This window comes from Struthio camelus, chromosome 14 (assembly GCF_040807025.1).
Source record: "Struthio camelus isolate bStrCam1 chromosome 14, bStrCam1.hap1, whole genome shotgun sequence".
Taxonomy (NCBI): Eukaryota; Metazoa; Chordata; class Aves; order Struthioniformes; family Struthionidae; genus Struthio; species Struthio camelus.
In genome coordinates, this window is record NC_090955.1 from 7544740 (window position 1) to 7561372 (window position 16633).

Genomic DNA, 16633 nt, shown 5'->3' on the forward strand with positions numbered 1-16633 from the left:
GGGCACGAGGCGAGGAGCGGCCGGCAGCCCCCGCGCTGGCTGCGCGGCCGCGGCGTCGGCCACCGAGGGCGGCGGGGCCGAGCGGCCCCCGAGCGCTGCCCGCCGGCGAGCCCGCTGCACAAAGGGGCCCCTCCAGCCCCGCGGCGCTGCCCCCTCCGCCCGGGGCGAGCCCGGCGGCAGCCGCTGCCCGCAGCCTGCCAGCCATGTGCAGCGCTGCCCGCAGCCCGGCGCCTGCCGCCTCCGCCTCGGGGCGCCCCGGCGCTTTCAGCCCCGCGCCCGGGGAGGGGCGGTTACCGCAGGAGCCTCCGGGGGGCGGGGGGGGGGGGGGGCCGGCTGTGCCCGGCCTCCAGCCTCGCAAGGGGAAGCGTGGACCGGCCGGAGCGCCGCTCCCCTCCCTGCCCTGCTGCTCCACCCTCCCGCCGCCGCTGGCCCCAGCGCGCCTGCCTTGCTAGGCTGCTGCCAGCCGGGGCTCTGCCGGGCACAGCCGCTCGGGCTGCTCGGGCAGCGGGATGAAGCGCTGAGCCGCGGCGGGAGGCAGCGAGCGAAGCCGAGCCGAGCCGAGCCGAGCCGAGCCGAGCGGGGGGCATCGACCGCGTCCCGGCACCGCCCGGCCACCGGTAACTTCCCTTTCGCCGCTCCCGGCGGCTCCCCTGGGAGCAGCGCGGAGCCGCGGCACCGGCTCTCCTCGGGGAAGCAGGGAGGCTTTCCGCCTTGCAGAGGCAGGAGGATGCGTGTGCGGGGTTTGCATCACCACCCTCTTGCCTGCAACCTGGGATCGCGTTGGTGTTTGAATCTCTCCTCCTCCCCTCCCTCCCGCTCCCCCGTCTCGCAGCTAGAGGCTGGTGAAGTTGTGTTTGCACTCGAGATGGCTTTGCAGCAGAGATCGCTTTGAGAAAAGATCTCCCCACTTCCCCCCCTTCGCCGTGGCCTTGAAACAGTAAGTGACAGGAAGGAAGTAAAGTTGCAAACAACCTGCAGCAGCAGTAACTTTCTGGGCTGCTACAGCTGCATGTGTTCAAGGTGCCTTTGATGTGTGCAGCAGCTTCTGGAAAGTGGACTGCAGCTTTCCCACTCATCAGCCCTCCCTCTCCCCCACCCTCCCAGCCTCCCCTCCCACCACCGCCACTTCTTCAGCCCACACATGCAATTTGTTTGAGAAAAAGTGATGAAATGAACAAGAAGTGGTGAATTACCCAAGCGACTTTCCTTAAAAAGCGAGCAAGCCTGGGAAGAGGAGCCCCGCGCAGCCCGCACAGCGCACCGGAGCTGGCCAGGAGGGACCATCCGGCGACTGAGCAGGGACCTGTGGGGGCTGTATGGTTGGTGGAGCGTAATGTATCTCTGCAGCAAGATGCAAAAAACCTTATCTGCTTGCATTTGACTTGTGATGCCGGCTTCTCACTAGAATGCAAACCCTTGCACAGGATGAAAACAGGTTTGTTACAGATTCTCCTGGAAATGTTTCATTCCTCACCATCATCACCTTCCTGTCTGAGATGTCAGAGAAGATCATAATAATGACACAGTGGCAGATACCTCTGCTGCGTACCCGTCGCTGTTCTTTGGAGATGTTAAGGCAGAGATAAATCTTTTATGCAGCTGTCTTTTCATATCTGTAGCGGTTGTTGCACAATCTGCACTTGATTGCAGCTAAAATATTCTTTTTAAGATCCGTTTCACAAAATGATGAAAAATAAACACAGATGGGAGAAGTGGGGGAGAGAAAGCTGTAATGAAGTAGCGATGGTGGATTTCTCTTCCCTCCTTCCCCCCTCCAATGCCCTCCCCCAAAATGTGAGCCTTTTCTGATCACAAAATGCGAGGCTTCGATTTTAGAGCAGTAAAGACTTTTTTGGCTCTTTGGCTGGGATGTAGGGGAGAGACTTCCATCAGTGGTGTTTGCCTTACTGATTGACTTTCTTGAATGTCTGTGGCTACTGAGCCCCTCACCCACTATCGTGCCTTCGTCTCTTTTAAAGTATGTCTTGTTTCTTCCATCGCTTTGCAGGACATTCTTCCAGAATGCCAGAGGAAAGTTCACCAAAGCGGAGTCCTCTAAACATCCCGTATAAGGACCTGCCCCATATCATCAATGCTGATGGGCAATATCTCTTCTGCAGGTATTGGAAGCCAGCAGGAACTCCCAGGTGAGCACTTGCAAGCAATACTCTTTTCTACTATCAGTAAATAAGACTCTATTCATGTAATTATTATTTAAGGCATGACTGGCATTGTAGGGGTGTGTGCATACAGCTTTACAGAACTGCTAAGGAGATATTTCCTTCATCTGAGAAAGCTCCTACTGTAAAGACTATATTCTCCAAACCTTTACTCACTCAAGTAGGCCTTACAGATGTGAAACACAGAGTTACTTTCATTTTATGCACAGTTGGACAGGGTGGCAGTGCTACAGAGTGGTGTACACGGGTGTCTGATGCCTATCAGCAATAATAAGTATCTTCAAACTATTACCACAGACAATCAGAAAGGGATGAAATACAGGCTTAGCGATGTCTACTCCTTTTCATTTTCTTAGTGTCAACACTTTAAACAGCAGTGTCCAAATTCAGTTTGAACAGTAATCGCAGAAATCTCTGGGCAACAGGCAGGATCGGGTTTGACTGCGTTGTTTTTTTGGGATGTTTTAAAATTTGTAGTTAGCAAATGATTTAGGGAGCTCCTTCATTGGAAACTGTGAAGGATTTATGCTATTTCGAAACTGAAGTCAGAAATATACACAAAGAATCAGAGACATTTAAATAATGCCCTTTTCATAATTTAAATAATCCCTTTACTATAATGGATTTCTATGCTGATTATGTGCTGATTATCTGCTATAGACAGCTATCTCAGTGTTCCCTTAGTTTTTTATGATCTTTTTTCTTTCTGCCGGTATCTGTTTTAAGACCCTGGCTTGACATGTGTTCCTGCCACCACTAGTTGCATAAGTAGCTACTTTATAAAAATCTGGTGGTTGTTTTATTGTTTTCTTTTTCTGTAAGCCAACAGGATAAGCTATGATGATTTTGCACAGCTAAGAAACATTTTAGGAAAAAGTTATTGAAGGAGTAGTTGGGAGTTAAACTTTTTCTTTGACTATCCAATAGGTGAGACATCCTTCTATGTCCAAATCAGCCTGTAAGTGTGCTGAGAGATGGATATGTGTCCAAGTTACCTGACTTCAGGTTTTTTGCCAACCAATCTACAGGGCCTTGTGAGTGACATACATTGTGGAAGTGATATGCAAGGTGGGCAAGCACCTAAGCAATATCCACTGCTACCCTGTCCCCAAGGAGGAGGACAGTGCCCGCTGTAAGTCACTTGCGTTGATTGGACTCTAGAACTAAGACTCTGTCTTAGTTTAAAGTCACCTGGTCCACAGAGCGTTTATTAGTTACTTCTAATTACTGTCTTTCAGAAACAGAGAAGAAACTTTTTGGCGCTGATATTTTGCATAGTCCTTGCACCAGCCTAGATATTTCCTCTACAGAAAAAAAAACTGCTATCAAAACAAGCTTCTACTGTGAAACCAGCCTGTCTCGTATTATAATGCTAATTAATCATTAACTGCCCACAATGTTCTTCACTGAGTTATTGAATTACTCTCTCTTTTCATGTTTAATTTCTGAGCAAATGAGTAGTGAGTAGATATGTCTTTGATCAAGAAATGAAAAGACGATAAAGAACTGAAAGTTAAAACTTGGTGTCTAAGTCCTCCGGGTAGTTAATTTTTTTCAAGGTTCTGTGCAGCAAGCAGTTAACTGAAAGAGAGCTTGCCCTAGTTTTGTGACAACAAAGTAGATGGGATCAGTGTTGCTCATTTACAACTGGTTCCTAAGTGTGTGCGTTTGTGTGTGCATGTTTGTATCTAAGGCGGGGGTGTACTGTTTATTATTAGCTCTTTTTGCATTGTTATGGATGAGAGAGATTGTAAGTGACTGAATAACAAGTTAGGGCCTGGATTCTACATTCAGGAACGCTCTTGAAGTGCTTTGATAGAAAGGCAAACCAAAAATACATTTTTTCCCTCTCACTTTTCATAAGTAGCTCAGCTTTTTCTGCTTCATATGTAGAAGCTCAGCAACTCTCATCTAATTTTAAATGTTCAGCAAAAATGGCACACATACATATATAGGGACAGAGAGAGACACCTCAGGGGACTTTTACCGACCCATTACCAATTTATTCTGTTTCTAATACTGAAGGCAACTCTTCCGATCTTCTAACTCAATTGTTGATTCAGTTGAAATCTTAACATTAATGAGTGATGCTATAATAGCCAAACGGCGGGATCTTTCATTGATCCATTATGTATCTAATCCCAGCTAGGGCTATAGAAATACCTTTTCACTGCAGATGTCCAAAGGTTATCGTTGACTTAGCTTCTATTAAAATAGAACTTATCATCCTTGATCCCTACCCTAGGGAGAAAAAACAGGATATCTGCCAATGGAAGAATTAAAAAGTAGCACTGGCCTGGGGTTGAACAGCAAACAATGGGTAGATACTCTCTGAGAATAGGGCCAACTGACAGACATTGCCCTTCAGAACTAGTGCTTTTCTTTTATCTCCTCAAACAGGCCCGCAGAGGTGGATAAGGGCTGTGGTGGACTACTGTGCTGTAGCATTTTTTTTTAAAACGATTTGTCAGGAGGATAGGAAATTTTGCAAAGGTCTTTTGCTTAGTGCTCGCATATCCAGACTCTGATCCTGTGTGGTGTTGATCTGACTGATCAGCCCATCCTGGTGCACATATGGAAGCTTTGTTATGAGTGCCACTGAGGCCAAGGTTGTCATGCAAGTGAAAGGCACCTATTGTGAGTTCCTCACAGGGTCTGTTTTGTTTGGAAGAGGGATTTAGGTGATTACTTCGCAGGAAGCTGACACACAAAGGCACTCAGATGTCATAGTGATTAGATGGGGTAGATAGAGTAGATATTAATGGGGCTAAGGAGGGAGGATGGCAGTGTTTTCCACTTACTTCTTTTTGGGGCAGGAGGTCACTCCCAACAGGAGAGCTGGGCATTGGGTGTCTTCTATTGCTGCCTGCTCACAGCAAGGCAGGTGCAATTTCCCCAGCAAGCAGCTTTGCAAGCTGCCCAACTTGTTGAGCCAGTTTCATCATAAGATGTAATTAAGTGGTCTTGTTGATGCAGTATAGAGAAAAGACCTGCATATTCTGGTGTCATTTTCTTGTATCATGCCAACAGCAGGATTTATGGAGCATGACGTAGGTAACTCTTTGGCACTGAGTGCTCTCTAGCAAGTACAAAGCTTAAGATCTGGGCGAGGCAGAGCAAGTCCAGTGCATTTTAGCGTTGTTTGGAGGAATTAAATCACTGATACCAAAAGAGATTGATCTCATGCCTATAGCATGTCTAAGTAGCTGAGGAAATCCTATCTCAATGGGAAAGAGTAGTCTTCAAAGTATAAACAAAAACAACAGCTCCATGCAAGGATAAAATCTCTGTCACCGCTCTAAGTGGTCGGAGTCAAAATATGAGGTAATAGGAGGTGAGGAACTAAGAGACCTTGTTCTGTTCCCAGCTCTCAGACAAAGCTGCTAAGAATAGAGGTGGGACGAGGAAGAGGAAGGGAAGCAGGAGAAGTCAAGACATTTCCTTTGAGGCCCCTAAAGGGCCTGGAGAAGTTCAGAGATGACCTTCTTTTCCTCTCTGTTTTCTGTATCCCCTTAGCCTTTTCTGGATGCTTCAGTTGTTACTGTCACTGCTTAGATGAAGTGCAAACAATTTGATCTGGGGCACTTTCAGCCCCTCTGTGTGACCTCAGATAAACCCTTTGAGATTTATCGACCCAGCTCAGTTTTTTAAAGGTGCTAATAACCTGCAGCCACCATTGACTTCAGATGGAGAAAGTTATGTTCACTGTGCCCTCTGTAAATACGTGTAAATCGGTTACTTTACGTCGGACACTTGAAGCTTGGAACGCTTGCAGTGAGAGGATGCTTTTGAAAAAGTGGATCTCAGCATCTTTGAATGTTAGCTTCCTCATCAAGCAGAAATAATAATCTGGCTAGCTAGCCTGATACTTGTATGTCTCTCCACATAGTGATCTCTAGATACACTTATATGGTTGCTAGCAACTGAAGTGGTCTGCCTGAAGAGGCTACCTGAAGATGAGACACACAAGCAGGCCACGTACGTGTTCCTGGTTGATTGTTAATGTGAAGTAAAAGGGGTTGGCTAAACTTTAGACATTGTGAACCCAGTTGCAATTGTTTGAGTATACCTTGTCCTTGTAGGAATTCTTTCAGTTCTACATCTGAAAAGTGTGATTAAAAATACAAAACGAAACAAACAAAAACCACCTGCTTTTCTGTTTACCTTTTATTTGGATTTTACTCTTTGAAAAATGCTTCCCATTCATTCTAACTTGTTAGCTCTGAAAGACCAATCACTAAGAAGAAAACATATTTCTCTCTTCCCCAAGGACTTTGCAGAATTGCCTGTGGTGCAGAAATACAAACTGCCTTTATACTTGAACCAGCCCTTAAATTGTTGAATATTGCTTGCTGATTTTGGCACCTCGTTGCCAACATTTCTATGACATTTCCAGAAAAACAGCACAGCTCCCAGCATGAGCAGATGACAAAGTTGAATATGACTTTCAGACCCTTCCAAAATGAATGAATAAATAAATAAATAAACTGAAGCAAAATCAAAGCAAAAGGAACTAAATCACTAATTATAATGGCTTTAATTATACTATGCAGGGTTAGTCCCTAGAAATTAAAAAAAAAATAGCGGTCTGGTGCATTAAATAAATTTGTGTTCCGTTTGGCTTCTTTAAGTGGGTGGTAGCCTGGCTGCAAGAGGTGGCCAAACAAGGTAGCCTCCTTAAAGGAATTTCTGATTCAGTGTCACTCGGGAACAACACTTTTGTTTGTACTAATGAGGTCAACTTCAAAGAAATGTACAAGGGCCAAATTTATCTGGTGCCAAGTGACTTATATCAGCATTGTTAGTCCTAGGATGAATTCAGTTCCCTCTGTGTCTGATCACATCATACACAGTGCACAGGGGAAATAACAGATTTTTGCTTAGCAATTATCATTGTCAAATCAACATTCCAGGCTATACTTGCTATATTGCTTTTGCCTGTGTCTCTGAAGCCTCTCTTCTCCTATTCATCAGCTGTGTATGTGCTCCTTTAATGCTCATGTTCTCTTTGCTCCCTGTGACTGCTTTATTCATTGTGAATGGGGCATCCTTTTGGCATTTCTTCTTCATTTCCAGGGGGTGGGCAAATTAACAAACAGGCTTCACATAAGAGAGACTCTTTGACAGACAGGAGAGCAGCTTCGATTCTTGATGTAGATGTTTCCAACAGCTTTCATTAGCAGGATAATTTTTTTCAGTCCCCACGACAATGTTCCACAGAAACAAATCTGCCTTTGTTTTGCCAGGGAACCCAAGAAAATAGCAAATAAGCTGCTTCATGAATAACAATGGTTATTAAACTGCCCCTTTTGCTCAGATACCTGCACTGTTCAGGTCAGCGTCTGAACACAAGCGTGCAACTCTCTTGTGAAGACAGTGCAGCTTTGTGGACATTGGTGTGTGAGAAAAAGGTGCCTTCAGCAGTTCCCTCTGGTGAATTTCGAAGTGGTAAAATTTCATCCTGGCCCTGAGACAATAGAAAAGGAAGCAGAATCATTCTTAGTTAGTGCCACTAACTAGATGAATTCTTGGGAACTGTGCCTGGTGAATATCAGAGGTAGTGGTAGAAACATGAGAAAAGAAGACAAATGTTCTTGAGACTGTGTTGCAAGACTCAGTTTCTCCTCCTGGTTCTGCCAGAGACTGAAGGCTACATACACCTTGCTTCTCTCATGCAAATAGTTCATTTCCTAAGGAGATTACAAGCATGGTGATCAGTACTGGCTTTGTATCATGACCCTGATGGAATTCCCTAGCTGGACACTCAACAGTTAGAGCCCTACCTTCCCCGCCTGCCTACTCCCTTCAGCTTTTTTTAGCCTGAGCAAGCCCTGCACTGGCTTTCCTCTCAGACTCTGTTGCATACATTTTCTTAAGATCACCAAACTTGGGAGCACTCTATTAAGTTATTTCTTCAGAGCGACACAATAGTTGAAGCTGCTGAACACAGTGGTGTTACCAGGGTTCCAGATGCAAGAGCTCTTTACTTCACTACCTCAAGAAAGGTATGGGTTTAGACAAAATAATGAAAACAGTTGCTCACAGATTCTTGCCTCAGTTGGAACTCCCTCACTCTTGATCTTCCCTTGGGACCAACCAGCAGCTCTTTTAGGTCACCATAAGTATGTCCATCTCAAGACTTGGCTGGTATAGTTGTGTTGGCTAGAAGAGGGCAATTTTCCACCTGTTTTCTGCCTGTTGCAGAGGAGTCAGCCTATGTTTCCTTGCGAGTTCCCTTAAAGTTGCTATGGCTTTGGCCAGCACGAACATCTGATCTCTTTATTCTTCTGGGGAAATTCCATTGTTCTAAGACCCGTCCCTGCAGACACATTTGGCTGAACTGGCTTCCCGAGGTTCAGTAATGCCATTGTCCTAATGTGCTTCCACTTGAATGGAAGCCATCAGTGTTTAACAGCCTTCTGTTGTCCCTCATCCAAGAGATGTGGCACAACCCTGACAGCAAATGGCTGACTCTTCATACCCTGAAGTAACCACGGAGGGACTATTGTATCCTACCCATCAGATTCCATAAGTTATACTTGGGGAAGTCCCCTCCCTCATCCCATCTATTCTGCACCCCAAAGTTATACCCTTATTGATACATCCCTACCCCTGCTTGACCAGTATGGACGTTCTTACACCTTAGCAATATGGCTTTTTGCTCTATAGGAAGTAAATTAGCACTACCACGGTAAAGTTTTTTGACATCACTCACACTATATCCATCCTAGAGTTTGTTCTTGCAGACCAATAAAATATCACTCATGTTAACTGGAAGAGAAATACTGGTACTGGTGCAATAATGCCAAGTACCAACCATAGGCTTATCCCGACCATAAACACCTTCTAAAGCAACCAGTCCTGGTGGAGTCACTGGGTAGTGGTGTCAGGAAGGCCTCTCAGAGTTGACCAGACTCACTGTCCAGACAGACGGTAGTACCACAGGTACGGCCTTGGGAACAGGCAGGGAGCACCCAGGGGAAACCAGTCTTAATGGTTAAAGTGCACTCCAGTCAGATTTGCCTGCCTCCAAGGCTACTTCTGCAGGCTATCCACAAGATAGCTAATAGCAGGAATGTGGATGGGTCTTGGCGAGTGCTCTGTGTGTGAATATATTTGTTTCTTCTAGTCAGATGCAGTATGTTTATGGCCGAAAGGATTCATTATTGTTTTTGCTTGTAGAAGTCACCACGGTAGATTTTCTAGAAATGTAGCTGTTTTCAATGTCCCAAGACATTCAGTAATACCATACTTCATGATTACTTCCATTGGAATAAAAGGGACTTCCCTTCTGTGTGACAGACATTTACTCTTCAGCCAGGATCTATTTTCATTTGTGTTTTGGCAGGTGCTCACATGATGATGGGAGCTTTTGAATCCTTCCATCCTATCAAAGTGATGGCAAAGGCAGATTGCTAGACCTAAAAAACTTAGTGTCAGGTAACAGAATAAAGAAGTCAGTGAGGAGAACAGGCAAAATCATTAGCCAGTGACACAATGACCAGTGATTTACAGAATCACACCCTTAATTTCTCTGTTCTTTGGTGTCATCTAGAAATTGGTATAATCATCCAGGCAAGTGATGAAATGGGTTCGTTGCAGAGGGGCCTGAAGTCCCTGAGTGAAAGTTGCTAGAGAAAGTAAGGTATTCTTTGAGGTTTCCTGAAGGAAACCAGTGGTTGGTGTTTGAAGAGTGCTCATTGTTTAAAGAGAGATTTTTAAAATCTGCCTAGTGATGCATTAGTTGTTACCTGCTTTTCGGCTGTAAGTAAATTGTCCCAGCAGCAATCTGTTAGAATAAAGAAAAGAGAACAAAAAAAAGAAAGCAAAATATTGACAGCTGAGCTAGAGCCAAACATTCGGAGGTAATAGTGTAGTAATCTTTTGTTCCAGTATTGAATATGGGTGGGTAAGGAGAAAATGCACAAACTACTGTGGAGTTGATAGACAAAAAAGATTACTGATCTTTTTTCAGGCATCTACCTGACCTGTGTTAAAAAGGGCTTGTTCTATATGCTTTCTGTTTTCCTTGATCAAACTTGAAGCTTGCAGAGTGGGGAGAAAAACCTTAAATCCTTGGCCTTTTTTAGAATGGAAGGATGATTTGATGTGCTGTAAGTATCAGTAGGTTGGCTAGCTCACTAGCTAGAATGATAAGCTTATTGTTCTTATTTTCAACATATTTTTTACCTTTATTATTTCAAAACTACCTCAGTGATGTTTCAAATTCGCCTGTCAAACTCCAGAAATCTGCAATGGCTTAATTTGCCAGGCTGAAGTAGTGAGGAGTGATGAGGAAGCAGTAATTAAACTGCTTTAGAGATAACATCTAGCTGACTTAATGGTTAAGCTTTTTCTTCCTTTTTTCAGTCTTGTGTGAAAGCTAGTCTACAATATTTGGAATATTAAAAACTATATTCTGAGCAGTATTCATTCTCTAATTTCATTAAAAGGCTATTCAAGCGATCAGCGTTCGGTCATCATCTCGCCCTCCACAAGAAGCACGAAGTATCTAAAAACATGTTGTTCTGAAAATGAATGTATTGTCTTTCTGATATTACTAGCTGCACACAGGTTCATTAGGACAGAAAGCTTTTAAAAAATTTACTTTTCCTTTCCAGTTTCACTGTAGCCCAGTGCTTGTAGCACAGGACTGGTACTCAAGAGAACCTGTGGTGACATTTTGGCTCCACTGATTAAACCTCTCACTGATTCTGTAGGGTCAGGATTTACCGCACGCTGCATTTCCATCCCTGGCACTGGCATGTGTGTTGCCAGGGACAAGGCGTTTTACCTCTTGTACTTTAGTTTACGTGGCAGTAGGAGGAAGGGCTGGTCCTTCCTTGGGATGGGGAATGGATTAGAGGGACCTTTTGAGGCCCCATTCATTTCTGTGTCCAGTGATTCTACAATAGCAGTAGTTGCCCACTTCGTAAAGCATTTTGATTTTTGTGAATGAGAAGTGTTGTACAAAATCCAGCTGTTGTTATTATTTATGCTATTTATTTACTAGTCACATTTCTCCAAGCTAGGGAATTGAAAAAAATCAATCATCAGATTCATTTTGTTTATATTCAGTTTCACTTTCGATGTTTGTGGAATGTTAATTTGTTAAACGCTACTCTGTGCCCTAAAATCAGTAGTTTTACATATTAAGTAGAAACATTATATCATTTTTAGGCATAGGTTTACATTTCTCTTTTGAAGCTTAATTTAAGGTTTCTGACTATCAGAGGTTTGCTTCTTTGCGTGTGAGTTTTCCTGTTACTGTATGGAAGATGGTCATATCACTCAGCACAGATAAACGCCGCATCAAAGCTTATTTATATTTTGCTAAATGCAAAGCATTTTCAGACATGCCTCTCTTGCCAGTTATTGCATCAAGCCATTCCACGGCTTTGCAGGTAGCTAGCAAACCTCCCTCTTGCTTGATACACACCTGCCAGCTCTCAAGCGTCACGCAGGGAACTCACGTAGTTGCTTCTTTCCTCCTGATCCCCTCCTCTCGTTCGCACGGTTACAGAACTCAGGTCTCTCTTCCTCCCCACGACCCACATAGCAAGTGCAGTGGATCAACCCTCATCTGAGACCTCTGCCTCTGAAGCTATGAGAGGCCCTGGTATCACTCTAGAGCGATGCAGGTGATGAAATGCTCTTCCCTTCCTGTTCCTTGATATAACAGATGCACGCCTCACATGTGATCCCACAAATGTGTCCTATAAGTTGGCAGAAGAGAAACTGAAGAGGAAAGACAAAACCTCTTCCCTGCTGATATCTCATACATCAGCTCTGACATTGTTCTGGCAGAGCCAGGACTAGCAGTGACGGGGTTAATACTTGTAATATTGAAAGTATTTGCTCTTGATATTGTCAAGGCTTTTTTAAAATGGTCACAAATAAGTGGTATTTCTCAGTTTCTGGTGAAGCAATCCACATAAAACACAGCGTTCCCGCAGCAGAATAACAGCTTGTGGTTTAAATAAATGTTGTTATTTCTGCCTTGCTGTAGGTGTACATGTATGTTTTGGTTCAGTGACTGCCAGATACTGTAAATGAGTATTGATTTCCTTTTCTATTTTAAGCTTTACTGCAGAAGAGGCATCCCACATGCCTTTAGCTTTCTTTGACTGTACCTAAAGTGATTACAGCCAAGGGTATATCTATCTAAATACTCCTTCTCTTTTATTTTATTTTTATTACTCATTCCCATTCTAGCAGTTGCACCCCAAGCTGGTCAAGGCCTCATTCAACTTCTGGTGTGTAAAGCTCTTACATCTGGCTCTTTCTGAGAGTGAATCAACAGGATGGTGTTTAAAACTAATGGCAAGTAGTTCCTTATTTGCATTAGTTTGGCAGCCCTTACTGCCACAGGTGGAGCTGCCTTGGTGTTAGAAATGAAAGAACATTTTAGGAAACAAGCCTGCTGTAGCTAAGGTCTTTGGACAGGTCAATTAGCTCAGTGCGACCAAGAAATAACACAGACTTGGATCTGGCAATGGTAGATAGAAGTCTCTACGCATTTGTTAATGTGTAAATCGTCTGTAGGTAAACCACCGCACCCCAACGGTGTTTCAAATTTACATTGATTCAAAGCATGAATAAATGTTTCAGCCTTTAAAGTATATGTTCCAGTCATCCCTGCCTTAACAGGATTACTGTATGTCACATTTAGCTGTTTACATTCCACTTACTCTCCTACCTCAGGTCTGTGGCAAACATGGAATACTAAATTAATTGGAACATGCTCAAAGCCTTGGCGAACCCTTTGCCTGCGACATTACTAATTTCCCAGAGGAATAGTTCCTAATATTGACTTTGACACAGCCTGCAAAACCTCGCTCTGCAAAGATTCTGTTCATAGCTGGCCAGTGTTGAAGTGCAGCGCTGAGATATGCCGAGAGAGGATTATTCATTGGAAATTAATGTGCTTAATCTCAAAGCATGCTAAAATATACATTACTGCCTTATGATTAAGAAATCAATCCTTGAGTTTCTGCCTCTAAGTTTATGGGATAATTCCACACTGGCTTTTGGAAAATCACTCAGAAAAAGATTGGCTATTTGGAGACTCGGGTCATCTGTGACATCGCTTTGACGGAACTGGACTTTTTTTTACAAGTTAGTCAGTTTGTTAAAGGTAACCAATTAAGATTTCTGTCAACAGAGAGGACCACAGACAAAACTGGACGAGAAAGGTAAATGTGAGGAAGGGTAATTGCCTCTGGGCAGGAAGTAATCAAGAGTTCCTTAGCCCGTTATGGTGGAATTGCCTAGTTACAAACCATACTATCAGGTCTAAGTATTTCAGAGAATTGAGCTTTTATGTTCTGCTTCAAACCACTGCCGTAGGTGGGAATTGTGTACAGTCAGTGCTTTATTAAAAATAATAATATCATACTATCTCAAGTTCACAGGGCAAATAATGTGTCATGTCCTTAGTTGTTCCTTACTTATTCACAGCTTTCTTCCAAGCCAGTGGAAGACTTGCCCAGATAAACCCAGAAAGTCTGACCCTAGCCCTTCGGTTGTGTAGTTTTTGTTGCAAGGAATGGCTTGGAAACACTCTGACCTCTTGTGCCAGACGTGTGCTTTTCAGTTTCTTTCATATACAGGTACTAGGGTAATGATCTGAATGGTTCCTTTAATACCTTTTTCAATATTGTGTGTCATGTGTTGTTAGTACCATCCACTCAGTGAGATAACAGCCTCAGCCTGGAGATGATTAGAGCCATGGCTTGAGTCTAAAATGTGGACAAACCCATTTTATAGAACAATTGATTTTTGGGGAGACTGTCTATGAAGAAGCCCTTGCTCAGATGAGCCCATATTCAGACTGGTAGTGATATCCAGTTCCTGCATGAAAAATAGCTTGTGAAAAATGTGCAAAGCCAGCATAAGTCTGCAGACATATTTTAGAGGACTTTAAGAAACAATACTTAACATTAAGGAGAGGTAGTGTCCTCTACGCCACTTTATGATTTGTCTCAGAGAAGAAGCGCTCCTTAGCAAACGTTTGAGAATAACCAAGCAAGCAAACATGTTACTAGCACTTAAAAGTCACGAAACGTTTGTGTGGCCTGACCCAGAGGAATGGCTTTAGTAAGTAATTTCTGTCATTCGAAACCTTCAGATGCTCAACTAGAAGTCCTGGAATTGATACAGGAATACTGCAGTCTCATTCAATTTTCTGTGTAAGAAGGTGAGATTAGATGGTCAAAATGGTCTCACCGGGGCTAGAATGTAATATAGGGAGCAATCTTGCATGGACTAAGCCAATCTCTTAATCAAGCACTTGTTGTTCCCGGCCAGAAAGCTAGCTTGCTCTTTTAGGATTTTGTTGGATTTGTCAAGCTATAGCTTTTAGGAGCAGTAAGTATTAGACCTGCATTGTCACTGGAGCTGGTAGCAGTGCTCTGAGGATACCTAGACTGCAGGTGAACTGAGTAAGAAGGACCGTTTTTACACAGTTACTTTGGAAGAGAGTCATACTTTTATATAAAAAAGCATTTTAGTTGTTCAGTACAGGTTTAGTCCTGAACTGGTTAGTAGCACTGAGTTTAAGTGATAGTGACTGCCCAGAATAAAGCTTCTGGCCCTTTAAATGTAGCTTGCTCACGCTCTAAAAGCGCAGTCCCTTTAATTACAGGAGCTTTTCTTTTTCCAAAGCTTTGCCTCACCAGGCAGTGCCTGCATTTTGATTTCAAGAAGAAACCGCTGCAAGACTGGCTAAACTGTAATTTTTGTCCCTTTGGGAATCTTTAGAGGTTCAGTACAAGCCTGTTATAAGAGAAGGGGGAGGTCTGCAAAACTACTCTTTGCTTTTACCCTCTGTTTGTTGGTTCTCCTTTAAGCCTCATGGTCCCACAGCCGTCTTCCATCTGCAGTGACTTTGCTTACAAGTAAACATGAATTTTGAATAAAATGGCCAGGAAGCCTCTTATTTTCCTGATTTCCAGGGGGATTTATGTCACAAATTCCTTTGCTTCTTTGAATATTTCCCCTCTACACCTTACAACTAATCTACAAAATTTGGGTGCGATTTCAGATTGGCTTGAATTTTGCAGCTGATGTCTTCTCTTTAAATAATGCTTTGCACAGTCTTCTGAGAAAGACACTGAATGCTTTGTGCATTCATCCTTGTAGCTCCCCTTGGGAGATATGACCTCCATTTTATCTCTCTTGTGCACAAGGAGATGAACCGGGTTGCCCTTGTAACACGGAAGGTCTGCAGCAGAGCAGAGTACAGAATGAGCATGTCTAATTCCAGTCTTACTCCCAGCTCGAAGAGGAGGCAGTTCAGCTGAACTGCCCTGGCTCACCCACTGTAATCCATTCCTCAGTCTGGTGTGTGTGCGCAGTGCCTGCACTTGGCTGTTTGGAAACAGAAGTCCTAATTCTCCTCTCAAAGATTCCAGTGAAAACAGGGATTAAACCAGCGCACTCTGTACAATGGCAGCAGCATGAGGAAGATGCAGCTCCAGGACCTGAGCTGCCTGCATCTCCAGAGTGCTTGTCTGTCTTATAAAGGTGGGACAGCAGGCTCTGCAGCAAGTTCTGCCAGAGAAAATCTCATCTCTGTTGTCAAAGTGGGGGAGTGTCTCCCTGAGGCAGTTCATGTAATCCTAGAATCTCTTCTCTTCAGTTTTGTCCAAGAAAGGGGTGGAAAGATCCTACCCATGAATTTTAAATTACGCACCATGCATTTCACCTCCGATCTCAGCCTTGTGTCCCCTGAAATACAACTTCAAAGCTTCCTTTAAACAAAATACAGCTGGTCTCAAATGTTAACTTTGCAGAGATTTGTCTGGAGCCATGCAGTTGCAGGTTCAAATAATTCCTTCCCTCCCACCCCCACCTGAAGTTTCCATCATCTCTTTCCCTGATAGTAGACCACTCATGAGTTATTCTCAGCGAGGGCTTGCTTTTCCAAGAGCTCTAATAAATCAGCATAAGCTGTTTCTCTACATTGTTTCATGCTGGCTCTAGCCGGATCCTGTGGAGCCTTTTGCACTGAAATCTGTCTGTACTATGCAGTTCTGTCTCTGCTCCACTGATTTAAAATGTCTACTCTTCCAGGTGTTGCTGAATAACCTACCCATGTTACTCCTTCTGGAGGTCATGTCAGTGCTACGATCTCCTCCTAACACTGTGCAGATGAGGGATTGTTGCAACCGTAAAATTTATTGTGAGACTAGACTTGCAGTCATATATGTGTGGAGTTACTGAAGTCAGCAGAGTTACTCATGAAATCAAGATGCACAGATTTTAAGACTGAGCCCTAAGTCTCTGTTATGCTAGTCAGAGGGATGCTGTCCAAACTAAGAGCAGCCCCTTTGGGGCTGGCTTGAATGGGAACTTCCACTCCCAGGCCTGAGTGGAGACGGAGTTTGCTGGAAGGATTTATTTTCTAATTGTCAGTTTAGGTACTTGCTAGGTTTGAAACTACTGATTCT

At 43.8% G+C, this 16633-nt stretch overlaps 1 protein-coding gene across 7 annotated transcripts in view; it reads left to right on the forward strand.

Moving 5' to 3' along the window:
- The window catches only part of MGLL (monoglyceride lipase), a 111608-nt gene that overhangs the window by 40805 nt on the left and 54170 nt on the right, over nt 1-16633 (forward strand). For 3 of the 7 annotated variants that reach the window (XM_009669339.2, XM_068907669.1, XM_009669341.2), the window contains one exon: nt 2009-2147. In XM_009669339.2, the coding sequence (XP_009667634.1) occupies nt 2009-2147 (139 nt within the window). The other 4 variants (XM_068907670.1, XM_009669343.2, XM_009669342.2 and 1 more) reach the window with 4 other exon arrangements.